The sequence below is a fragment of the Rhipicephalus microplus genome, chromosome 5, assembly GCF_043290135.1.
Source record: "Rhipicephalus microplus isolate Deutch F79 chromosome 5, USDA_Rmic, whole genome shotgun sequence".
NCBI classification, from domain to species: Eukaryota; Metazoa; Arthropoda; class Arachnida; order Ixodida; family Ixodidae; genus Rhipicephalus; species Rhipicephalus microplus.
In genome coordinates, this window is record NC_134704.1 from 95,809,750 (window position 1) to 95,836,185 (window position 26,436).

General features: G+C 46.6%; 1 protein-coding gene across 1 annotated transcript; it reads right to left on the bottom strand.

Annotated features, from left to right (window-relative positions):
* Positions 1 to 22,477: 22,477 nt before the first annotated feature.
* On the bottom strand, positions 22,478 to 24,083 carry LOC142817520 (THAP domain-containing protein 1-like). Its single transcript, XM_075894545.1, has 4 exons — positions 23,943 to 24,083; positions 23,603 to 23,801; positions 22,595 to 22,952; positions 22,478 to 22,542 (listed from the first exon to the last, which is right to left on the bottom strand). The coding sequence occupies exons 1-4, from the start codon at positions 24,011 to 24,013 to the stop codon at positions 22,478 to 22,480; spliced, it is 693 nt and encodes a 230-aa protein (XP_075750660.1). The 5' UTR covers positions 24,014 to 24,083.
* Positions 24,084 to 26,436: the final 2,353 nt, after the last annotated feature.

Below are 26,436 nucleotides of genomic sequence, written 5' to 3' on the forward strand. Positions count from 1 at the left end.
CGCAAGCGTCTTCAACAAGCCCGCCGCTCTGCTTCGTCAACGCCCAATCAACGATCCGCCACTGACGGTGACTATCCAGGAGACTGGAAGAGGCACTCGTTCTCCGCGCACTCAGGCAAAGCGCGCGCAGCAGCCAATCAAAGAATAGCGGCACTTTGGAGAGTAGTGGCAGAGTAACGCCATCTAGGAAATGAGACGAGAAATGGTCATCCATTTCATTTGCCCTCTTTTCTTTCTCGTCTCTTTTTCTCTCGGTTACGCGTGACCAGTGACAAGGTTAGACTAAGCGGAGTTTCGCCCCTAAAATGCAAGGTGTAAAAAGTTTTGTAAGTTTCGCTACAGACGTCCACACTACGATCTGGCTCAAAGGCTGGAAAGGTGGTGCCGCTGCCTAAATCTGGTGATGTACATTCTTCTAAAAGAACTGCCTACCACTCGGAAAAAATTGTCTGTCTGACTATAGCGCAAACTATAAGATCGTTCGTCACATTAGCGGCAGCTAGCATGCTTTTGTCCCATAAAAAAGGAATCGTAATATTAGCTTGATATTGATGAAGAAGTTGTTTCGAAATCTCATGTCCTAAGTGTTGTGTAAATTATATATTGTATTTGCTGTGGACTTTCTACGCTTGGAAACTTGAACTTTACATGAGCTTTGTTACCAGACGCTTTTAAGGGATAAGGAGTAGCCGGCGCCCTAATGGTGCAATAACATCTCGTTACATCACATCAATAAAAAAAGAAAAACTTTATATTTAAATACGACAAAAAGTGACCGCTAACGTCGCCCAACAACGATCTAGTCAATCTACTGCTAGGACAAGAAATCCTGGCAGGTTGACTCTTATACTTAAAACCAAACAAGTGCAAGTTGAAATTGTATTTTACGCACTTGAGGCCAACATTATTAGTACCAGGTAAGTTTCCAAACTCCTTGCATAAGTTGACCGGCCGTGTGGCTCCAGGGCAGCTTCCGGTTTCGTGGCGCTGGAGGCGCAACAAGCCTCCGCTAGCAGACGAAAACGCGTAGTCAGCGTGGCGAGACTCTGGAGCAGCCTTTCAGAACAGTATAGTATCGAAAATTTCCGTTGCAGTGCCACAGCGTCGCAAAACTCGGTAATATTAGGCTCTGGTTAGACAAATACAGTATGGCTGTCTTTTTGGACTGCTTTTAGTGTACGTATGCAGCGTATATTCAAATGTGGTGGTAAGGCAACCCTGTAGAGGCGGGAAGCGAAGAAGTCCGGTATTTCCCATCGAAGTAAAATTGTGAGCATTCCTGGTTCAATCGGCGTTCATGTGGCGAACTATTGACGTTACAGTACGTTACGATGGCGTTGCAGGACGTTATGATGGAGTGTAAGCATTATGACATACGCTCAAAGGAGCTAAATTAGTAAAAAAAAAATGGGCTTTCTGTCAGTGGGATTACAACCGACTGGCCTTGGAAATACATGCCTGATGCTCTACAAGCTGTAAGCAACGGAACTCTCAATTAAGTGACACAGCAATATTTTCAGCCTAAAAATAATGGCTGTTTTATAGCATGCAAAAAGGCAAAGGGGTCCCTAATCCAAAGGTAGTCTCTAAATGTAGCTTTTCGTGCAGTGGTACAAGTTTCACAATTCATGGCAGGCTATTGCTATAGCTCGAACAGTGTATCTATGTACTGTTACGAAGGCGAGACGCCAACATGGTCCCGAAGGTGCCACTGCTTCGAACTCCACTGACACGGTCACCAGCCGTTTGGTAGCGTGTGTTACTCAGCTCGTGACTGCTTCTGCGCAGAGCTGATAGACGAGCGGATGAGACGACATTGAGTTTAAGGGCCACTCACCAGGCCCCATACTGAATTTTAGTTAGACAGTGGAAGTTGTTGAGTGTCCGATGGGGAGCGTTTTGCCACAAAAAACTTTTCGGATCGGTTCATTACCAACGGAGAAAACAGGTTTTGTGAAGCGGCGCGAAGCGAAGGTGAGAGGAGGCGAGCTCGAAACCCTTGCCACTCCTCCGTGTAGCCTTCGCAAGCCAAAGCTCTTCCCCACCCTCTCCGGCATCCGACCAAGAGGTGACGTGCGCATGACGTGCCCAAACAAGTCCATCCCCCGAGCACGCGAGCGGCGTTGCTTTGTTGACCAGCGTTGTTTTGTGGTCTTCTGCCTGTTTCTGCGGGATTGTTTGGAAACGCTGGTTTAGACGCGGTAGAGTAGATGAGCACAATGAGTGCGCGAACGCGTAGGAGCGTTTCACGGTGGTCGTCTGCTCAATGCGCTGACCGCGGGGACCCGAACGCATGCGAAACGCTGGCACATTAGCCCCGCATCTCGTAGCATTTCACGGGAAAAAAATGTAAGAAAAGCGTGCACAATGTTTTATTGCGTCTCATTATTTATTTCAAGTTTTAATCATCTCTTAAAGCAACAAATACATAAACTACGCATGTTGTGTTAAATAATATTGCCATGTGACGTGGTATACTGTTGACAACGTCAGAGCAGAGTCGTCTACGTAGAGGACTTACGTCACCGCATTGCTGTGTACGTAGGGCCATTCCTACGCCTACGTCATGCCCTAATTCTCTACGCGTGTGCTGGTAGAGGGGAGAGGGAGCAGCTTTCATCTTAAAACTTGATTCATTTCCGCGGCGCGTAGCGTTGCAAATTTTGGCAGACGTCATCATGAACGTCTCGTCTACGCATTGCGCTTGTCAGCTTAAAATTGTCAAACCTGGTGAGTGGCCCTTTAAGGCAAGGTTTATGTACAGCATAGAAATAGAGGCGTTACAAATTCGGCACTGGGGCCGACAGCTTAGGGACTCGAAGAGCCGAGATGTCTTCTCTGACACACAGGTCTACTGCTGGCGACGCGCCAAAGGACTGTTTTTAAGGCACCGGGTGGACCCTTTGAGTCACCAAACGTCCAACCAGAAGCGCCACTGGCCGAGATATCAGAATCCTCCAACGGGGACCCGCCGCTGCGCGTGGTTGCAACAAGGACGAGGTATGTTGCCACGCATTGCGTAAGACTCGCCAGAGTGTAAGGCACCGATTTCTTCAACGGGCTCGTGGGCTGAGGGAGCTCGCTTGTGAGTTGCGTGACAGACCAGCACCGCCGCTTGATGACGTCGTTGAGTCAATTACGTCAGGCGGGCTCGAGCGCTGGCCTCGACATAGATTGCCTTTGCAAAGCCATTGGCGTTCAGTGTGTACTCCCAGGCGTAACAGTACTTAGATACTGCGACACAGATACTGTGATTCTTAGATCAGCCCGCGAGGTAGGTGTCATCATCATCGTCAGCCTGACTACGCCCACAGCGGGGCAAACGACTCTTACATGAACCGCCCCTCAACCCAGTCCTGTGTTTTCCATCGCCACGTTATACCTGCAAACTTCTTATACTCACCGGCCCACCCAACTTTCTGTCTCTCCTTTGTACGTTCACCTTCTCTGGGAATCCAGTCAGTTACCCTTAATGACCAGCGGTTATCCTGCCTACGTGCTACGTGCCCGGCCCATCATTTTCTTTTTGATTTCAACCATGATATCCTCAGCCCTGCTTTGTTTCCTGACCCACTCTGCCCTCTTCTTGTCTCTTCAGGTTGCACTTATCAATTTCCTTTCCATCGCTCACTGTGTCGTGCTCAATTTAAGCTGAACCCTCTTTGTAAGACTCCAGGATTCTGCTCTGTAGGTAAGTATTGACAAGATGCAGCTGTTGTATACCTTCCTATTGAGGGTCAATGGCACATTACCATTCATGACTTGAGAATTCTTGCCGAATGTGATCCACCCCATCTTTATTATAGATAATTCACTCTCATGGTTTGGCTACGCGATTACTACTTCTCCTAAGTAGACATATCCCTTTACAACTTCCAGTATCTCTGCACTGGAACAAAGCGATATTTTCTGCTGAGACTCTTTCACATTGATTAAGTTTTGTGCATATTGATTTTCAGACCTACTTGTCTGTTTTTCGTGTCCAGTTTTGTAATCGTCCCCTAATTTACCCATTAAGGCAATGCCATCAGCAAATCGCAGGTTACTAAGATACTCTCCTTTTACTTTTACCCTAACTCTTCCAATTGTAGAGTCCTGAAAACCTCCTGTAAACACGCCGGGAATAGCATTGGATGGACAGTGTCTCCCTGCCTTACACCCTTCATTATCGGGATTCGGTCACTTTTTATAGAAAACTATGGTGGCTGTGGATCCACTGCAGGTTTCTTCCAGGGTGTTTATATATGTTTCGCTGATGCCCTGATTTCGTAGTGCCTGCATTATTGCTGATGTCTCGACTGAATTAAACGCCTTCTTGTAACTTATGAAGGCTATGTATAGGGGTTGGTTGTATTCCGTGCATTTCTTTATTACCTGATTGACAGTATGAGTATGGTATATTGTGTGTGGAGTAGCCAGTACGAAATCCTGCTTGGTCCTTTAGTTGATTGAACTCTGTTGTCTTGATTCTATTAGCTATTATTTTTGTAAATAGTTTGTAGAGAACCGACAGTAAGTTGATCAGCCTTTTTTTTTTCAAGTCCTTGACGTCTCCTTCCTTAATAATTAAGACGATGTTGGCGTTCTTCCAAGATTCTGGTACCGTTCCTGTCAAGAGACACTTCGTATAGAAGATGGCCAATTTTTAACACAATTTCTCCGCCATCTTTCAGGAGTTCCGTTGTTACCTTATGCTGACCAGCGGCTTTGACTTTTTGCATTCTTTCTAGGGCTTTTCTTACTTCCAACGTCGTTACTAATATGATGTCGAATTCCTCTGTGCTATTATTGTTTCCCACAATATCATCCTGGTTGTTTTGACTTGTGTACAACTCTCTGTAGAACTGCTCCACCACCTCAGCTATCCTATCCGTATTGGTTATGACATTGCCTTCCTTGTTCCTTAATGCATACTTGCGATTTTTGACTATGCAGAAGTTTGCCTTCGCAGCTTTTAAGCTTGTGCCACTTTTACAGCTTTTTAAGGTGTCGGTAATCAAACTGCAAATCGATGAAATGCGGTTTTGTATTCAGCCAGAGGGTTATATGACCAAGCTTGGACTTCCCATTAGTAGCAAAAGGAACAAAAGCATGGCCGGAATAATGTAGCCTTTCCTGCTAACAAAGATTTTTGCTAGATGCCATACACCTCTACTGAGACTGACATGATCGCTGAATGGGAGTGCGAATAAAGGCAGGTGCGAGAGCTTCTTAGAGGGTCACAGACGTTTAAAACCGTTCAAAGGACACGACATTGTGCTTTCTGTGTCGTCGTAATGTTTCTTTTACTCACCGAACTTGTGTTCGGATGCCAGTGGCCAGCTGTTTCCTGTCATATCAGCCATCCGAGTGGTACAAGCTGCGGTTCTGTGCTACTATGCCACAGAGTTATTCATTAACTCTGCTATTCTACAGATGTATATCTTCATCTAGGCCGTAGTTGCGGATTTTAAAAAGTGTGGAAAAAGCTATATTTAAAGGTTGCCAAATATTATTTAAAGGCTGTCAACAATTATGTTGCCTTTTCTTAGTACACTTTCTTGAAATTTATGTGTTAGAATGAAATTTTAGCGGGAATATTGCACCTTAGACGGACTTCAAGTGTATGCACATATAGAAAGAGCTTAACCCACCTTTCTCCATGGCTTAATTTAGGTCCGGTGGTCCCATGTCACCAATTTTCCACGGGGTGGGTGCACTCCCAAGCGACCATGAACTTCCTTCTGCTGAGCACCAGGTAGGAAGCGCGCTCGTACCTATTTAACCAGTAGGTGCCTGGCAGCAGCAATTCTCTGCCTCTCACAGCAGCGGCGAATGCTTTGCTATTTCACCAAGAAAGGGGTCTTTGCAGAGCTTTATAGGGCCCCCTTTCGAGATGACTACCCATAAACACATAAACAACCGGCAAGGTTCTGTTTGGCGTTGCATGAGTCAGTTCCCAAACTTTAGGGTGGTTGTTGCCAGACTGCCGCCAAATTTAATGCAGAAAGTTGCCCCTGTAGTTGTGGCTTCTCCGTGAGAATTTGGTGTCGTCCGCGGTGCACTTCGCGAGTGCGTGAGCTACGTTGGCCGTTTTATTTAACAAAATGAACGTAAAACGAGCGTTCCAGAAGTGGGGGCGCGTTCTCTTGCTGTGTGCGCTGCTGTTCAATCAAGAGATCGTGTCTAAGAGTTAGGGAATCAATGACGCGTCGTCCACCGTGCATTTCGCAAGTGCGATGAACTTGTTCGCGAGTGTGTGTGCGACGTAATTAACGCAATGAACGGCGCTTTGCAGATGTCGGGGAGCGTTCTCTTGCTGTGTGCGTAGCTGTGCAACTAAGAGATTGCGTCTCAGTATTAGGGACGACGGGAAAAACTGAATAGAGTCGCAGCTAGCGGTGCGCTACCCTCCCCCCCCCCTTCTTTTTTTTAGGAGCGAAGCTCCTTAAAGCGGCACCCGTTCGTCCCTCGTCGTAGTCGTAGTGCGTAACCAGTCTTACGCCTTTACCTGCAAGGTGGTGCCGGTGGGAGATTTCTCCTTTGTGTTGTTGAACAATAAAAAATTTGCAGCGTGCGCATTAAATGAAAGCCGAATCCTCCTGTCTCTCATTCCCAATTAGCAGCCATTGGCATGTACATTGAGCACTATCTGACCGGAAAAGGTTGCTACGTTATACTCACTGGGTGTTACCTCCTTAGTTTTAGAAAGGTTTAGCGAGCGTTGAGCCGCAGTGCCATGAATACAGTGAACTAGTGTATACCATGAACACGAGGTGGTTAAAGGTGGGAAGTAGACAAGAAGCGCAAGCCGTAAGAAAGTGTGCGTGTGCCACCTCTCGTTTAGTCCTCGGAATGCCCGCTGGATGGCGGTGCTTCTAATGCGGAATATATGATGAAAAGATGCGAGATGGTGGTACTTGGAGTGTTGACTAGATGGACGAACGGACACACAGATGCATGGACGGACGCATGGATGGCTGCACAGACGAATGAACGCATGGACGCTTGCAGGAACGGATGCATGGACGAAAGCAGGGACGGACGCACGGATGGACGTGCGGACGCACGAACAGACGCACGCACGGACGGGCGGATGGACGCACGGACAGTCACACAGACGGACGCATGGACGGACGGAAGCAAGAACGAATAGACGGACGGATGCTTCGCCCCACTCTCCATTATTCACCCCGTGGATATGCTGCCATTTTTTTTTTTTTTACAACTTATCGTTCCACGTCGACCACGCGCCACGACGGAGACGCTATACGTTACCCCTAGCTGTGCCAGCACAAGACATATCGTTCGTACTCGTGCACATGTGACGAATAAACGTCCCAAGGCTGGCTAATCGGGGTACTTCGGATATGCTATAGCTATATACGCCTGGAAGGCTGCTTTATCGACGCAGTCGGAGCGAATTAAGCGCGACTCGCGCGTATCAGTAAATGGGACTCCGCATAAGCATGCATTATTTGGAATTTCGGTCGTTTGTGCTTATTGTGGGTGGGGCTCTGCAAGCGACGGAGGCTCGTCGGCGGGGTCCTATTTACAGGTACGCGCAAGTCGCGCTTAATTCGCTCCAACTGCGTTGATAAACCAGCCTTCCAGGCGTATATAGCTATAGCATATCCGAAGTACCCCGATTAGCCAGCCTTGGGACGTTTATTCGTCACATGTGCACGAGTACGAACGATATGTCTTGTGCTGACACAGCTAGGGGTAACGTATAGCGTCTCCGTCGTGGTGCGTGGTCGACGTGGAACGATAAGCTGTAAAAAAAAAAAAAAAAAAAAAAAAAATCGGCAGATCCCACGTACAATGGGAATCGATGATATGCGAAGCACGAATGAGAAATGTTGATATGTCACTTTAAAATCAGCACAACGTTACGAGGTGGAGGTAAATGATGCCGTACATGACTTCCGTGTCATAATTATCATGTTTGGATGTGTAGTTTACCTTCGTCATCCATTCACGTCACGTGATACCAAATTTAGTATATGTAGAGCTAGCAAACCGGCCGCGAGCACGCTATGAGCATGGTATGTTGTCATGTTCTTACATGACATGCGCTTCAGTATTATATGTTTGCACCAGTCATATTTAGTTATTCATTGACGTCACGTAACACCAAATTTGATACGTGTGGAGCTAGCAGAACTGCCACGAGCGCATCGTGAAGCGCCCAATATACTCCAATGTAGCGCTGACGCGCGCGCACGCTGGGCACAGCGATGCTACGTTAGCAAAACGCGAGCACTCTATTGTATGCCGCCAGGCGCGACCAGCGTCCGTCGGCGCGACCAGTCGGCAACCGGCGCGATAAGCGACATGCTGCCTTTCGCGCCAATGCGTTACGCAGAGAACACTGCATCTCCCTCTTTTCATGATGGAGGGACGCCGGACGCGCTGAAGCGCGCATGCGTCAAAGCAACACAGCGCGGCACGCGCCTGCGAAAGTATGGCAGGACCGGACCGGCGCCTGGCGTGGCAACGCCGGCAAGCACGCGCACCGCGTCACGTCGAAATGTATTGGCCTCTTGAATGTGGCATGTAGTCATGTTCTCACGTGACACGCACCTCATGATTATCATGTTCGCACTAGTCACATACCTTCGTCATCCATTGGCGTCACGTAATACCGAGTTTGCTACATGTGAAGCTAGCGAAACGGCCATGAGCGCATCATGAGCGTGGCATGTAGTCGTGTTGTTACATGACACGCATCTCATGTTTATCATGTTTGCACCATTCATACACCTTCGTCATCCATTCATGTACCGTAATACCAAATTCGTATATGTGATGCTAGCGAAACGGCCGTGAGCGCACAATGAACGTGGAACGTAGTCATGTTTTTACATGGCACGCATGTCATGATTTTCATGTTAGAGTCTGCCGCTTGTGTTCGCCATGCAATCATGACATACCATACCAGTTTCGAAACATGCCATGTGGACGAAATTACCGCAAGAGCTGCAGGTCCATGAATGCAAATCATGACATTCATGACATACATGTCATGATTTTCATGTTATGACTAGTCAAATACGTTCTTCATACAGTCATGTTATGTCATACCAAGTTTGCTATCGATACCATTATCTAAACGGCCAGGAGAGCTAAACGTCGTAGGCGGCTAGATAGATAGATAGATAGATAGATAGATAGATAGATAGATAGATAGATAGATAGATAGATAGATAGATAGATAGATAGATAGATAGATAGATAGATAGATAGATAGATAGATAGATAGATAGATAGATAGATAGATAGATAGATAGATAGATATGCTCAAAGTCGCTGAAGTTCGCTAAGAAATACTTCGCATTTAAAAGAAGGGGGAGGGGGCAGCGCACCACGTGCTCTGACTGTATTCAGTTTTCCACGTCGACCCTAACACTGAGACGCGTTCTCTTAAGTGCACAGCTGCGCACACAGCAAGAGAACGCTCCCCGACTTCTGTACCGCGCGGTTCATTGCGTTAATTACGTCGCACGGACACTCGCGAACAAGATCATCGCACTCGCGAAATGCATGGCGGACGACGCGTCTTTCATTCCCCCGAGACACGATCTCTTAATTGCACAGCAGCGCACACAGCGAGAGAACGCGCATCGACGTCTGCAAGGTGTGGTTTATTCCGTTAATTAAAACGGCCAGCGTCACTCATGCACTCGCGAAATGCACCACGGAGGGTGGCGATTTGGGCTTGTTGGTATGGTTGCATGATGATGGATGGTAGCGCAGACAACGAACACGGACAAGAGAAGGCACATAGACACAACACAGCGCTAACTTTCAACAACAGTTTATTACACGCAGATCTCCGTGGTGTATGCGATCCACCACGCCAACGTCGCACGTGCGTAGCTCTAAAAACCATCAAATATAACCACCGCGCGTGTTCCAATACTTTACAATTTTATATTTTTCAATCTTTTTTTACTTTTTCTTTCTTCCTTTTATCCCATGTTACCACAAACCCTATCGCGAATACATGTAATCAAGTTCCTTATCTGTCAACACCACTGATGGGCTGCTCACACACGTGTCACCTAGCTCTGCAATTCTGCCGGCCTCCAATACCAACCGCGTCATCTCGTGCCTACTTCTATTGATTATAACCGTTTCCTTGAATTTCGGTGTGCACTTACATCTCTGGCAATGAAGGGAAAGAAAACCATCAGGAACAACACTATTTACTTTGTTATTGTGCTCGCGCAAGCGATCGTTTATGCATCTACTGGTCTGACCGATATAACACTTTCCACAAGTAAGTGGAATGAGGTATACAACACACATGATGCACTCCACAAATAGGTTTCTATGTTTCTTTTGGCATACATTTGATTTTCCCTTGTCTGGTCTTGTGCTTCTGCAAAGACTCACCAACTTATTGGGTGCCGAGAAAACTACGTCAGTGCCACATTTTTCCGCAATCTTTTTTATCCTGTGAGAAACCTTATGCATGTATGGAATTACGGCAAAACTTTCCTTTCTTGAGCTCACCCTATCCATCCTTTCACATCTTTTCTCCAGCACTTTTCTGTGCAATCCTTCAGCAACGGACACGACGAGGCTCTTGGGGTACCCGGCATTGCTTAGCCTCGAGACCTGTTGTCTGAAGCTTTCATTCATGAGGCACCGGCAGGACTTCTTTAGTGCCTCACTCAAGCACATCTTCGCAATGCCTCGTTTTACCAGTTTAGTATGCGCTGAGTGAAACTGTAGTAAAGGCTTACTTGCTCTGGGCTCGTAACACCAGCATGTCTTTTCATCTGAGAATTGAAAGTTAATGTCAAGAAATCTGAGCCTTCCGTCACATGGCATTTCAAAAGTCACTTCAAGTGGGTTAAGCCCCTCACGAAAAACGCTACACACGCTATTACATTGAGTAGCAAAATCTGCAGTTCTGTCATTGATAAACACTAAAAAGTCATCGACGTACCTAAATACGTGCACAACATTGTATTCATTTAGGCGTCCTGATAGCCTCCTGTCCATTTCAGCCAAAAACAAATTACTTAAAACTGGTGCTAAGCACGAGCCAATGCATACTCCTTGTTTTTGCAGATACAGGGTACCATTGTTTTCAATAAACGTTGACGACAAGTAAAACCTAAGTAATTCTAAGAAATTGTCGACGGACGTACCTGCTTGTGAGCTAAATCTAACGGCACCGTACTCATCGATGCATTCGCCAACACTTGTTAATACTGCTGATTGTGGCAGAGAATAGTACAGATCTTTTATGTCAGCCGAAAACGCTTTTAACCCTATGTTTTTTCGTTCCCTGACGAAACTTATCACCTGTTCCGAATTTTTTGTCAGGAAGGGGTCATTTATGTCAAGCAAGTTTAATGTTCTTTGCAGATACACAGCTACAGCTTTTTGCCACGTGTCCTTCTCCGACACTATCACTCTGAACGGTACTCCTTCCTTATGCGTTTTAGCACTAAAGAACACATCCAGACTGTCATTTTTACTTTTTCTGATACCGCTAAGCACACCTTCTAGATTCATCCTCTTACAAAGTTCTATTGCTTTTCCCCTCACTTTTTCAATCGAAATACTTTTCTTTTCGCTGAACACTGCCGTAATAGCACTTTTAGCCTTTTCTTTAAATTCATCATGCGAGAAAACCGCAAACCCTCCTTCTTTATCGACTGGAAGTACACTCAGAGCATGCTGTGTCAAGTAAGTTTCCACGCGTTTGAGAGGCAAACTGCGGCATGGAGGCCTACACAATTTTAAAGCGTCCACACCTTCGTTGATGATCCTGGTGGCTTGATCCTCGGGAACCCGCTTCGACACTTGACGTACAATTGATACGAGTTCCGGCTTGTTCTTTTGAGGTTGCACGGCAAACTTTGGCCCAAGTCCCAATACTTCTAGTACAAAGTCCGGTAGGCAGATGCCTTCTGCCACATGAACGTTGGAGGTTGCACTCACGCGCACTTTGTCCACCAAATCACGTAACAGTCGTAATTGAAGCTTCCAGTGGAATTCTATCATTTGGTCTGCCAGACGTAGATGCTTTCGAAAGTGAATCTCCGCTGCATATGACTCGTAAGTTCGATGCATCTGCGCCCGTAGGTAGGCTCTGAAAAGGCGTACCTGTCGAAGCCATTCTGAGCGCTGAATTTTCATGATCCTCGTTCTGTGCCCATCTGAAGGGGTACACCCTCCGAAGAGCGCTCGAACATCCTCTGGTAGAATCTTGTTCCTTATGGAAAAACTGAGCGTTCTTGCCTTGCACACGGCGTTGACGATGAGGGCTACAACACCCGAAGGATCTCGCAGTACATGAACGAAAATCATGAAGGGAAAATCAAATGTATGCCAAAAGAAACATTGAAACCTATTTGTGGAGTGCATCATGTGTGTTGTATACCTCATTCCACTTACTTGTGGAAAGTGTTATATCGGTCAGACCAGTAGATGCATAAACGATCGCTTGCGCGAGCACAATAACAAAGTAAATAGTGTTGTTCCTGATGGTTTTCTTTCCCTTCATTGCCAGAGATGTAAGTGCACACCGAAATTCAAGGAAACGGTTATAATCAATAGAAGTAGGCACGAGATGACGCGGTTGGTATTGGAGGCCGGCAGAATTGCAGAGCTAGGTGACACGTGTGTGAGCAGCCCATCAGTGGTGTTGACAGATAAGGAACTTGATTACATGTATTCGCGATAGGGTTTGTGGTAACATGGGATAAAAGGAAGAAAGAAAAAGTAAAAAAAGATTGAAAAATATAAAATTGTAAAGTATTGGAACACGCGCGGTGGTTATATTTGATGGTTTTTAGAGCTACGCACGTGCGACGTTGGCGTGGTGGATCGCATACACCACGGAGATCTGCGTGTAATAAACTGTTGTTGAAAGTTAGCGCTGTGTTGTGTCTATGTGCCTTCTCTTGTCCGTGTTCGTTGTCTGCGCTACCATCCATCATCATGCACCACGGACGACACCAAACTCTCACGGAGAACCCACAACCACAGGAATGAATTTCTCTGCCAAATTTGGCAGCAGTCTGGCAACACTGACCCTCCCAGTCTGGCAACAGTTTATGCAACGCCAAACAGAACCTAGCCAAATATAAACAACCCAGCGCCAGGTCGGTGTACTCCTCTACCCAATGAAAAAAAAAAAAAACTGATGGGTTACTCGAGGCACTGCTGTCTAGCTCGGCCATCGCTGATCAGCGCTGGCTTGGCCAACGGGTATAGATGATGGCTAGGACCAGCAGAGCCCTGGTATAGGGGCCCGACCATTTGGAATGCTCCGCGTTATGCGCAAATAAAGTTTTTTCTCTCTCTCTCTCCTGGTCAGCACTGGGACCTCCCGCATTCGAAGCGGCCGCTCTGAGCATGTAGCCACCGTTGTATATATCAGCGATGTTGAAGGGGATGTGGACATGCATTGACGTTCTTATCTTCCATACACTGTGCTGTACGATCTGTCCAAAATGTGTTTCATGGCTAGCGTGTACTAAAAATGTCTTGGGCTTCTTCTACCGGAATATAGAGTGCCTCGATGCGCGCGTCCCCGCTTAAGGCTGGTGCACACCGGCGACTAGCAGCGGTCGCGCGACCATTCGCGACTGGCGACCAAAAAGCGACTGGTGTGGTGTCAGCCTTTGAAAGGGCAGGTGCCACCTCCTCGGCCTCAGCGGCTGCATGGCCGCCATTTTGACTCCTCTCAGTCACTTCTGCGTGTTCGCTGTGCCCGAGTATAATTGTGCCGGCGCTCGCTTTTCTCCGGTTTAATGCGCTCGCTACCGTCACCATAGCGTGTATTGCGTGCCGCAGGGCACTATACCTCGCAGAAACTCTGGAAGCTGTATCGTTTCCCAAGAGACCCGAAATGAAGGCCTTTTCAACAGTGAAAATCAAACATGACAAGTGGCATCCGACAAACAGATCATCCATTCACAGCGTAAGTTTCTAGCCGGTATTCCGCATGCATAACTTGTGCCGGCACCAATTTTGTGTAAGCAACAGACACGCTGACGGGTGTATGCTTGATTCTCGTGTGCATGAATCGCGTATTTCACTTCGTAAACATTGCTTGCTGCTCTTGGTTGATACTGTCTTCATTCTTGGTTTCACTATTTGCGATGAGAACTTTATCATGAAATATACATTACACGTGTTTCTCTGCAGATGATATCTTTGTTGTTGTTTTTTCGTAATATTCATTTGTGGGAATTTAGCTTTGCGCAGCGGAGGTGTCGTACCCAATGCAGTTTGAAGAGTGTGTGTACGTTCCGGAATCACCATATGATCACGAGAGTCGTGGTATACATTGGAAGACTTCACAAGTTTTGAACAGGTGTTTTTATGTAACTTGCACCTAAGTTTAAGAACTCCGGCATTTCATCTCCATCGAAGTGAGGCCCCTGCGGCCGGACTTCGATTACCAACCGTTCGAGCACCCGAACCATTACAAAGCCACGCAGGTTCTTTCTTTCTACGATCTTTTCCTTGGTTTAGGTACGCCTTCTATGCTGGTGTGATGATCCTTGTAAGAATGTGTGCAGTTCAAAAATGTTTTTCAGTGTTCCTGTACTTCAAGTTTTCTTTTCGTCCTGTCTCGAATCATTACGCAATCGTTGCTGTTTTTTTTTATCATTTACGACCACTGCGAAGCAACTAGTGGCATTCCTCAGTGAATTCTGCCATAGAGCGTATAATTTGAATTGCTTCTGTCAGCACTGCACTAATGCGCAAGAATAAATTATTTCTACACTGGATGATATTAGGGGAAACGGCAGGCGTTTACACGCACACACACACACACACACACACCGTCAGTATTTAAACTCTTTCTGCACGAGTTATTAATTAAGTAAATAATTTATTTATGAATACTGTAAGATCATAAAGAAGTGCTTATGGAAACTGTACTCGCGAAGCGTTCACACAAAGAAGATGCATGAAGACAAGACGGGGCACCGCTGTGTAGAATGAACACGCTATGTCGCTAAAAAAAACAAGTCAAGTTATGGAATGAGTAGATCGTGCAGAAATACTTAAAGCAATAAAAAAGGCGTCCGCCTCAATGGTACAGTGGTCACGGTGCTCGGTTGCTGACGCAAGGATCGCGGTTTCGATTTAGGCCACGGTGGTCTCATTTTGAAGAACGTAAAACACCAGGGGCCCATGTACTGTGTCATCGCAGGCAAAGAAAAAGAAACAGATTGTCAGAATTGCCGCAGTCCTGCAATGAGGCGTGGTTTTAGAACGTAAAAGCCTCAGATAATGATTAACACTAACAAAGAAAGCGTATAAACGACACCACCGATATAGATTTAGAATCCCCTCTGTGGTATCCGGCGTAGGGTTTGTTTTCAACATAAAGAGTCAGCGTCTGCCTCTAGCACAAAACTCATGCGCAAGCCGTCAGCTTACATGAAATATGTGCTTTCTGCCTGCATTAAGGCAAAATTAACTCTAAAAGATGTCCAAGCTTCAATAAGAAGAAAAGCTCCCTAGCTTGCACTTGTTTGCGGGTGTATCAGGGCATCACACGCGCGTTGCACAGCGCACTTCGCATACCGTCGAGTTGTGGTGGGGAGGCGCAATGGCGGCGGTCGTAGCAGGCGACGCGGCTACAGTGGCTAGAATACTAGAAGTGTGATCACCGCCCAGCGGCTGCATTGGGAGGTAGTGACGCCGCTTTGCGATGTTTCCGCTAGGTGACGCACGCGGTCGAATATACATACCTGAAAAGTGTGGACACCCAATGGCGGAAGCGGACGCGAAAGCTGGCGACTAAATATAACTTGACCGCGGCAAATAAGCAAAGGGGGCCAGTTAAAAAGCAAGTGAGGGAAACAGAGACGCTCATGTGGAAAGAGAGGATGGAAAAGAAGGAATCGCTGGGAATCTACAAGGCAAGCAAACAAGAGATCCGGAAAGAGAACTTTTATGACAACAATAAAGGTAGTGCGTTGCTCTTTGAGGCACGGGCTGGCTGCTTGAGAACTCTAACTTACAGGAGCAAATATTCGTCACAGGATGAGGCATGTGTTGGATGCGACATAAATAAAGAAACAATCGACCACATAGTCATGGAATGCCAAAAGATTCAGCCGGATAGAAATGGGGGGAACGTCACACTTCCTGAGGCGCTGGGCTTCGCGGTTGATGGAAGCATTAACTGGTCAGCAGTAGGTATTACTAAGCAGTGGCTGGAGTATTGGTGGAGGAAAAGCAGAGAAGTCGATAAAATAACATCCCAGCCAAGAGTAGCGGCTGGGCAAAATTAAAAAGACATCCGAGTTGAGGGACAAAATTTAAACTCGAACTATTAAGGTAGCCAAGATGGCGCATGCCGTCACCCCGATTCAAAGGGGAGGCCTTTAATCATCATCATCACGTCAGGCTCTCAGGCTGCGCACGTTGTTCAACGCTGCAACTCGCCGGTCAAACGTGATTCTTTTGCCTGTTTAAGCTGTTCTTTTGTGCTGCATTTGCTGTTCGGACAGCCTTCTCGTGTCTACGTTATGTCTTTTGTGGAGTGTGTGCCATGAGCAGTCGTCAGAGCCACTGTTTTGTGCCCAGATGCTCAACTGGGTACAAATCGTGCAAGCAGAAGCTTTTATTGTTCGGAGTCCCGAAAGACGACCATTTGTTCCAGTAGTGGCAGCGTAATATACCAAGAGCAGACAAGCCTTTGGAAAAGAACGCTGCCGTTTGCGAGCTCCACTTCGATCAGCAGTTCATCTCGCGCCACTTCGAGTACGTTATTAACGGTGAGGTAGTGCGTTTGGACAGAGCTAGGCCTGTACTATTGCCGCATGCCGTCCCAACGATCTTTCCAAATGCTCCTTTCTACCTCTCGAAACGCGTGGCGCTAAAAAGAAACCCCAAAGAGAGATCACACCCACCGCTTGTGATTCCTCAGAAAAGACGTCGAAAGGACGATGACCGAGAGCCGCAAGAGGAGCCGCAGGATGAACCGGAGCCACGCGACCTTCCAGCTGCGCCCGTTTACGACTACAAGCACGTTCCACTTCCTTCAAATCGGTGGGGAAGGCACGTGTTCAGTGAGGAACCGCTAAATGTCACCTACAGCGTGTGCACGGCTAGCTCGGACATGAGCCTCCTACACGCAGAGAAACTTGTTAAATTTTGTGCTAGTGGAAGTGCCATAACACATGAAGTATTTGTACGTGGTGTGAAGATTTCGATGAATGGGCCATATGAACCAGCTTCTCTTGTGGAGACTTGATGACATGCCAGTGTGTTCAGGGGCAAGCTTGTTGTGCGAGTTTCCTTTTGCATCATCTGGTAAGAACTTGAAGGTCTGGAATGGAAAGCTCTACCATCACAAGTGTAAAGGTACCTCAAGTCAAGATGAAAGACGCTGCATGAGTTGCAAGTACTTGAGAAAGCTCCTTGTCAATCAGAGATACCGGAAAAAGAAAACAGCAGGCAAGCTGACTCATGCAACAAAGCTTAAAGCTAAAGCTCAAACAAACAATACGCCGCCTTAGAAACAAGGTGAAGACTCTCGACCAGACCATTGCACAGCTAAAACTAGAGAATGAAGAAATTGAAGAAAGCGCGCTCTTGAGCAAAATAAACAAGCTCCCATCCAAACAAAAAAACGCTATAATGCAGTGTTTTGAAGCTGCAAGGCGCAAGTCCCGAAATGGCATGCGCTGCAACCCGGAGTGGATGTTGGAGTGTGTCATCATGCACATGAAGAGCCCACGACTTTATGAGCATGTGCGAAGGGAGAAAATTCTTGTGCTACCCAGTCGTACATGCCTCAGAGCATTCGTGAAGAAGTACGACACGTGCTTTGGTTTTAATAAATGTGTCTTCTCGGGCATTTCTAAGAAGACTGCTAATATGGGAGGCTTTGAACGTCTTGGTGGACTGATCGTTGACGAAATGAAACTTGCAGAAAACTTTGGTGTTCAGCGGGGAAGTGGAAAAGTTGATGGATTTGTAGACCTTGGTTCTTTCACTCCCGAGGCTGACAAAAGTGTTCCATGTGATCATGGTCTTGTGATAATGTTTCAACCTTCGTCAGCTTCATGGCACAAAATCTTGGGTGTATTTGCATCTAGAGGCAATGTGAGAGCCCCACTGCTTTCCAAAATCATTTTAGAAGCAGTTATCCTGGCAGAGAATGCTGGCCTCAGGGTAGACTATGTGACATCGGATGGAGCATCTTGGAACCGTGCAATGTGACATCGATTTGGCATATCTGGTTCGGCATCAGCTATCAAGCCTTCAGCACCTCATCCAACTGACGTCAAGAGGCGGCTTTTCTTTCTGTCTGACTTTCCGCATTCAGTAAAGTGCATCAGGAACGGCTTCATCAAAAATGGCTATAAAGTACCAGATGGGCACGTTGATGTTAGGCCAATCAGGATAGCTCACGACTTGGACAAGTGTGCTACAACGTTGAAAGCTATGCTGAAGATTACAGAAGTGCACTTGAACCCCAACAACTTCGAAAAAAATGAAAGTTAATTATCCATTTAATATCTTCAGCCTTGAGGTTACACGCGGGCTTTTTTTATACAAAGAAGTAATCACAAAGTCGTGTTCATATAGAGAAGCGACAGAACAATTTGTTCGCTTTATGAAAAATCTAATTGTTGTGATAACATACAGAGTGCCTTCAACGGCACTGGGAAAAAATTCTGAACAGGAAAAAGTACTGCAGGGTGTTCTAGCATACTTAGACCGTCCGGAAGCCTGCACCGGACCTACGAAGGCAGGCTTTTTGTCTGCTAGCACTGCAGAAGGTCTAAGAGTAACTCTGCAAGGCACTTTGGTACTTTTAACATACCTGTCAGAGGAAGTGCAGTACAAATATTTGTTGACTTCACGCCTCGGCCAAGATCCAATCGAAAAGCTATTTGGGATAATTCGTCAGTTATCCGGATGCAACGATCATCCCACATCGACCCAGTTCCTTACTGCCGCGAATTCCCTTAGCTTTTACAATTTGGTAAAAGCACCAGACACGGGCAACTGGGCAGGTGGCACACTTACGTCATTAGTTGGAACTGATGAAGTGGCCAACCATGTCGACAATTTACTGGACACTGGAAACCTGGACGAAGCTTCAAGTATACTACAGGCATCGACTGTTCTTTCTGACCATGTGTATCCTGTGCAAGTCAGTGACGCAAGACTGGTGTACTATTTGGCTGGCTATGTGGCGTGGAGGAAAGTTATGGCAACGAAATGTCGGGACTGTTTTGAGCAGCTGCTCACATCCCTCGAGAACGCAGATAAAAACCCTGCGTCATTCACAGCAATGTGAGATGTTGGAGGCCTCTTGTACCCGTCACCTGAGCTATTTTCATTTGTGGAGGCACTGAAGGACACATTTACATTGTGGTTCAGTTATTATAAGCTCCAAAGGGACACTATAGTTGAACTTCTTAATTCAATGCAGACCGTACCATCCATAGGGTGTGACTCACACAAGATCTGACGAGCAACATAATCAAGTTTTATGTTCACACATGGCTTCACTTCTTCCCGAAATCTCTAAACAAACAGAGAAGTTCTACAAAGGAAGATCAAAGCACCTCAAGCTTTGAAGAACGATGTGATGTGCATCACACTGTAGTGTGCTAGCTTTGTTCCCTACTATGATGCCCCCAACTTCAAATAAAACTTGTAAGAAAAGTAAAACGCTGTCCGATTTTCTGTGCAGTTGTTAATCGAAAAATATTTCCACTGTGAATACGCAAGAATAATTAAGTCCTTAAAAAACTATCTCATGCAAAATGTTGAGTATAACAACATTAAAGAAATTGATATCAATGTCACAGTAACATTTTGTGCTTCTTGAGCTTGCTTATAACCTTGCGAAATGGCAATCCCCCCAAAATGTTAATTGGTTACATTTCTTAGCACTAAGGAACGATCGCTAGCACTGGCAAGCTTAGCTGGCCGCGATGTTTGCGATTGATGTAAAGCTTCACTTATGATGCTATGGGTATGGTCACACCATAAGGTGATAATGTTTGATATCTGCCGCGAAGTTCATTTATATATGATGCACTTACGCCCTGCAATGTAATCGAGGCACATAAAATTTAAGGTACAAACAAAACCATATCGGCCACAAATCAGCCTTGACATGGCAGCTTCGCTGCAGCGAGCCGCCGAGAAAGCGACGTGTAAGCTACAACTAGCGCCATCTAGACAGCGCCGGTCGAGGCATCGGTGGAGAGCGTCAGCGCAAGCGGCGCGGTCTTCACGCTTCCCCTATTCTAGCCACTGCAACGCGGCTGTCCCAAGGAGGATATAAAAACCTGCTGGAGTGGAAGCCGCCTATGCTTACCCATGGGAGGGGGTGAAGCCGCGCCGAGCCGCCGGCGGCCATCTTGGCAGAGGCAAGAAACAGCCGAGTACAGCTGCGCTCGCGCTTATCTAAGCAGCAGGTGCAGTTTCTCGCGTCTTCAAAGCAATAAAAACAGTTGTGTCAGGTTGTAAGCATTTATTCTTTGCTTTTTGGTGGCGAAATGGCCTACGATAACGCTTTGAGAAACTCGAAAATGGCAGAAAAAACACAATCACACAAACATTAAAAATATATGCGAACAGTATAGCCGAAACGAGCAGTGCGGGGAGACTCACTGATGTTTGAAAATGATCATTCTTGAAAGAACTGGCCTGACCCTGTCCTTGATGATCTCGCGGTTTCTTTCTTTTGTCATGTGGTGGATGCGGATTTTCACATACAGCTCCGCAACTTTTTTGCACAAGCTGTAGATATGATTGTCGAGGGGATCAAGGTCAAGAATGTGCTGCTCTAGCTTCTGAAACCATTTTTCCTCTACAGACAGTCGTAGCACTTCCAAAACGAGATGCTTTGACTGGGAGTTAACTGCTTGAAGTGTTCCACACTCAATCTGTAGCCGTCGCAGCCCCTTTTCAACGGCTTCACACAAGCCAATGACATCCTTGGACGGGGACACAAGCCCACCTCTGTTTTTCTGCTCAACTAGGGGAACTAGCTCATCTGAGTACAGGGCTGCAATGCACGCTTCGCATGTTGTTGTCTTGCACACTTGGCGTACAACGAAGCCTGCGATATAAGGCACCACCGCAACAACTACGGCAGAAAGGTTTTCAGGGTGCGTGTAGTCGTGGTCATCGTGAGGCTCCAAGATCGAGGACCTGCGCATGTCTGTGAGCGCACTTGTTGCGTCTACCTGGGCGACAACAGTAGTGGCATTCAGGATGGAAACCATGTCTTTGGTGCAGTTTCCCGAGCTAGAAGACGTCACTTCTGTTTGCACCAGCAAACGCTTGTATGCTGCCATGAACTGAGCAGCGGTTGGGTTGTTGTTATACCCACCTCGGCCACGAACAGATCCGAAGAAGTTCTCAGCGTGATCCTGACTCAGTTTGTGCGTCAACAAGTACTTCAGCTTACCCTGGCCAACAAGCTCGTCGAACATTTTTTCAGTGCTCGCCATGCAGATCAAGAAGCCCACAAAACCAGTTTTTTTCAAGCCTTCTAAAACTGGCCGCCCAGCCGGATCTCTCAATCCCTTTATATACGCTTGGGTGTAGGCAAAGAATGGCTTCCAGCAGGCTTCATTCTGCTTCCGCAGAGGAGCCTTGTACGACCTTGCAAAAGGGTTCCTAGAATTAAAAAGGTCGAACAGGTGATCGAAGACCCTCACGAACTTCGATGTTGCACTGGCGCCCCGGAACTGGGGTAGCTTCAGCACATTTTCACAGAAGTCCAAGGCGTCGGCCACAGAGGAACTCAATGCTTGCGCAGCATATCGCACCTTCATCTTTTGTTTTTCCCATTGCACGTGGACTTTCGTGAGTTTGTTGCCCAGCCGCAGCCCTTCGGAACGCTGCAATGCCTCCAATGCCACTATGTAGGCCCACTTTATGTGCTTTCCTTCAGCATCAACAATGTAGCTTAAGTTCGCCAAGGAATTGCAGATAAGCTTAATCATGTGGCAGGCGTCTAGGATAATGTAAACATTCTTAGCATCGTCAGCTGGGTTCACAAAGCTTGAAGAAATTTGCTCACAGTCAACACGAAGTTGAGCACCTAAACACCTGGCCATAGTGAAATTCGACGAGGCTCCGTCAAATGTGAGAGAGACTACTTCAGCCTTCACCAACGCAAGCTTCTCAATGCACTGTTTGGCCAGCTCGGCCCTCTCTGCTCCTGTGAGTGAGTCTATTAAGAAGTATCCAACTGGCATCTTAAATCTGACGTTGATTCCAACGATCATGAAGACACACGCATTTGCAGCTTCAGGAAGACCGTCATCGTCAAGCCCAGTTCCAAAGTCAACATACCCTACTACCTCATCTCCAACTAGCTCTACGTGTTTCCTGATGGCCATGTCGTCTACAATTAGAGCGCAGTAGAAGGGTTCATCACGTGCTTCCGCAAACTTCTCAAGGAAAGCAAATGCTTCGGCTGTGAAGCCAGGAGCTCCTTGAATCGACTTGTACCAGCCCCTTAGTGTTCGCTGGGATGGGAGGGCTTCGTTGAACTTGGATCGTACATACTCGTACGCGGCTGGACTGTAAAAATGCAAAGTCAGTGCAAATGCTCGCAGCTCAGGTGGGTACTTGCCCTTCTGCTCATTGCCCACCCTGCAAAGTAGTTGCTGAATGTCATCCGAGAAAACAGATGAAAACACATGTGAGCCTTCTTCTGACAAGAGTTTTTGCTCTCCGATTTCTTTGATGATTTCTTGGGCGCTTTCATTTCTCTTGACCAGCCTTCGTTTAGTTTGTTGCAGTGCTTTGACCTTCTTCTTCAACTGGGTTATCTCTTCTTGTGAGGAAAGGACCTTGTCTTTGTAGAACTGTTTGGTTGGTGAGTCTTCAGGAAAATTTTCAGCTCCAGGCAGGTCGCACAACCCAGAACACTCAGGACCAGGCGGGGCCGGGAAATCTCGAGACTTGGGGTCGGGACGCTTCCGTTTGACCTGGGTTTGAAAGCATACGTTTTCTCAGATGAGCTAAAAAGGCAGCAAGCGCAAAAACTAAATGAAACCTCACACGTATAATGTGGGTACAATTAAGCTACACATTTTCTTTGAAGAAATAATAAATGTATTAAGTAACAAGCTTTTTCATAATCGTGCACGAGACATTGTATGCCAGCAAAAAAGAACATGCACCCGCTCTGGTAATACTTTCCATTCGCCGGATGTGCCTTTAAGTATTGAATTGTAACCACTGTCAGTATGCTGTGGATGTCAATAATGTTTTTGTAGTAAACATTGCTGCATGCCCATTCCTGCTTAAGACCTGGTAAACAGGTCAGCAGTAATAAATAAATAAATATGTATCTTGATCACCAGTTAAGGCGAAGGTGAAGCAGTTACCATTACCGGTAACTTCACCTTCGCCGGCGGCGTCCGGTAATGCGGTAAACGGTAACGCAAACACGGTAACGATATGCTAAAACTACAGTTACTCCTCCACAGTACCGCCAATTCTCGGCACGCAATCAATGCCACGTATACTCGCAACAACATTTCGTGGAACAAGTATTATGTAGCGGCCGTAACGCCACAAGCGTTATGCACGCTAAACATTACGCTTCTCGTCCAACGATGGCAGTAATACTCACAGGTTTCTGCAGATGAGGCGGAAAAGCTGGAAACGACGTGGGCACACTTCCCACCCGCAGTCGCGTCGTTTGCCCAGTGTGGTCAAAGCACTCAGGAGTGAAATGTACAGAGCACAGGCGGTCTCCATCCTTAGCGCGCCACCCTTCACGGCGAACTGCCCGCTCCCAAAGACTCCGAACTTCTGCATTCTTTGGAAACCTGTCAAGAAATATACGACAATCAACTGCGGCACACGTACACACAATGCCATTTTGCTGCTCTTTCATGCGCGGGCCTGCAAGCAACTACAATGCGGCTGAAATGACCGCGAGTAGAACACGCTAAATTTCATGTACTTACAGGTGAAATGTGAGGCCAGAACCTTTCTTCAGCCTGTTTGTGCATCCGTAGGCAACGCAGGAGGTAACCATTATCCAAGAGCAAGACTTGCACTCATTGAAACTTTGAAGAGAACAGCGTGCACCAGCAACGAAGCGTGGAGGCGACACGCCGGCAGCGCGCTTTCTGCCTCCGGCAAGATGGCTGCCGCTGGCGTCACCTGACGGGCGTCGCTTCCACTCCAGCAAATTTTTATATCCTCCTTGGGCTGTCCTTACCATGACCTACTACACTCCTGACCTGCCCAGAGAGCACCTCTTCCAGCGCCCACGTTCTAGTTCATACCTTCTGCCGCTAGGGCCGTCACCTACGAGCGGCGTGGCGCTAGGCAGCACCTGTTCGCTGTCGTCTGCTTCAGCCATCGCTGTGGCAGTGCAAATCGTTCTTATTGTGCATGAATTGTGTATGAATGTGTAAAATATGGCAAATAAAGCGATATGATTCCTCGTCAGAGTTGGCTGCATTCGTGTGGACGTTTGAAGCAGAAATAGAACCGTAAAAAAAGCACACAAAGGGTCACAGTGGCAAGCAGACGGGAACTTTTCTACAAATGAAGGAAAATTTATTATGAAAATATTTCTTGAATGAAAACGTAGTCCAACGAGATAAAAAAACTATTGTTAGGCATTCATTGTTCACACTGAATCACGATGGTTCCAGACGATACGCATACACAAATTGCAGAAGATACGCAGAAACACAGTAGGTCGTGTGCAGAAACTTGCAGACGGCAGATAGCTGCAGTAGTCAGCTCTAATAGTGGCCGCGTGCAGTTTTTTTTTTTTAGATGAGCTGACACCTCAAATGTAAGTATGGTGTATTGCTGCGTGCCATATTGCAAATCGGAACAAGGCAAACAAAGTAAAGTAAGTTTTCACGAGTTTCCTGCCACAGACATACGGGAAGAATGGATCGAGGCAATTGGAAGAAAAGGTGAGTCTTGTGTTTTTGAGAGTCGTTTCAATTCAGAACGAGTTGCAAGCTAGCAAGAAGCACCAGGGTGCTTTAGTAAACTTTATTTCCGTGTGTTATGCTAATTCACTGAGCTAAAAAACATGAAAGCTTTTTTAAAGTACCGCGGCTAATATGGCAGGCTCCACAAATAGTGCCAAGAAATTTAAATATAGCACACAAGAAAAAAGTAAATATACGAAATCTGTAAATTATGTAAAAATGCGTAGCGGTGGGTTGCGAGGGGTTCGAGCACCCTTCCCGAAGGCTGCCTCAACAAATGCCGCCGAAATCCATAAAAAAATTAATGATATGAAATATTTACGTGCTGCCTCCACAGTTTGTCTCTCTGTGTGTGTGTGTGTGTGTGTGTGTGTGTGTGTGTGTGTGTGTGTGTGTGTGTGTGTGTGTGTGTGTGTGTGTGTGTGTGTTTAGCGATGGACAACTCTTGAACACTGGGTGTCACTGAAGTTAGCGACCGAATTTGGTCAAATGTATTTCTCATCTCAAACCTCTATCTTCCCATACAGCTTTGTTCGTTTCTGTATAAGCTTACTTAAGGTAATTAGAAACGTTACGCCGGTAACGAAATGTGGCGATTAACTGTTCACTCTATATAGGGCTGGCAGGCGGTCGGGTATAATGACATAATTGAAGTCCTTCGTGCAATGAGCCCATCGGCTCTGTGAGGGTTAAGAGACCCAGCCGGTGAAACCGAAATGAGGAACCTGGAATAATCAGCGACAGATACTCTATTTATGTGCGTGCTGCATCTGAGATTACATCATGCATGACAAAGATTCGTTTTGGAGAATGCAAAAGAACAAAAACCACTGAAGTCATCGTCGTCAACGGCGGAGTCATTGTACAGGTTAGAGGTTTGCGCTCTAAACCAAGACCAAGGCGCTCAAGTGCGCCTCGGTTTCGGCTCTGTCGTATTGGGTCGCGCTTCGTTACTGAGCAGCCATTAGGAAATTCAGCTTTGTTATGAAACCTTGTATAGCCAATGAGCTCTTCGAATAAAGGGCTTCAAGTATGCCACTGGACTCGACCACGTACCATCACTAAACATCAATCGACGAATGTAGTCATCTAAAAAGACATTTACAAAGGCTGCGAGAAAATATGAAAATGCACTAAATGGGTATACAGGTACTTCCCCAGAATAAAATCGTGGCTATGCTTTTTCTTAACCTCCCCATTTGGCTTGTTACATTTTGGAAAAATTAATTACAAAAAAGGTGTTATGGACTGTTATTTTGCAATCTTGCTAGCCATGCGTATACGCCTTTACCTTTGATGAAGGTTCAGGAAAGCATCGCTGGGAGCCCAGCGACCGGTCGAAGGTATGCAGCCTGCATTTTACCGCTGAAGATTACAGAACAGTGACGAAAAGGAAGATGTTGAAGCCCACAGCCGTGCCTTCCTTATTTCCCGCTTCTCCTGATCCACGTGGGCAAGATCCAATGCCGCGGAAAAAGCGGCTAAAACGAACGCAGGGGGA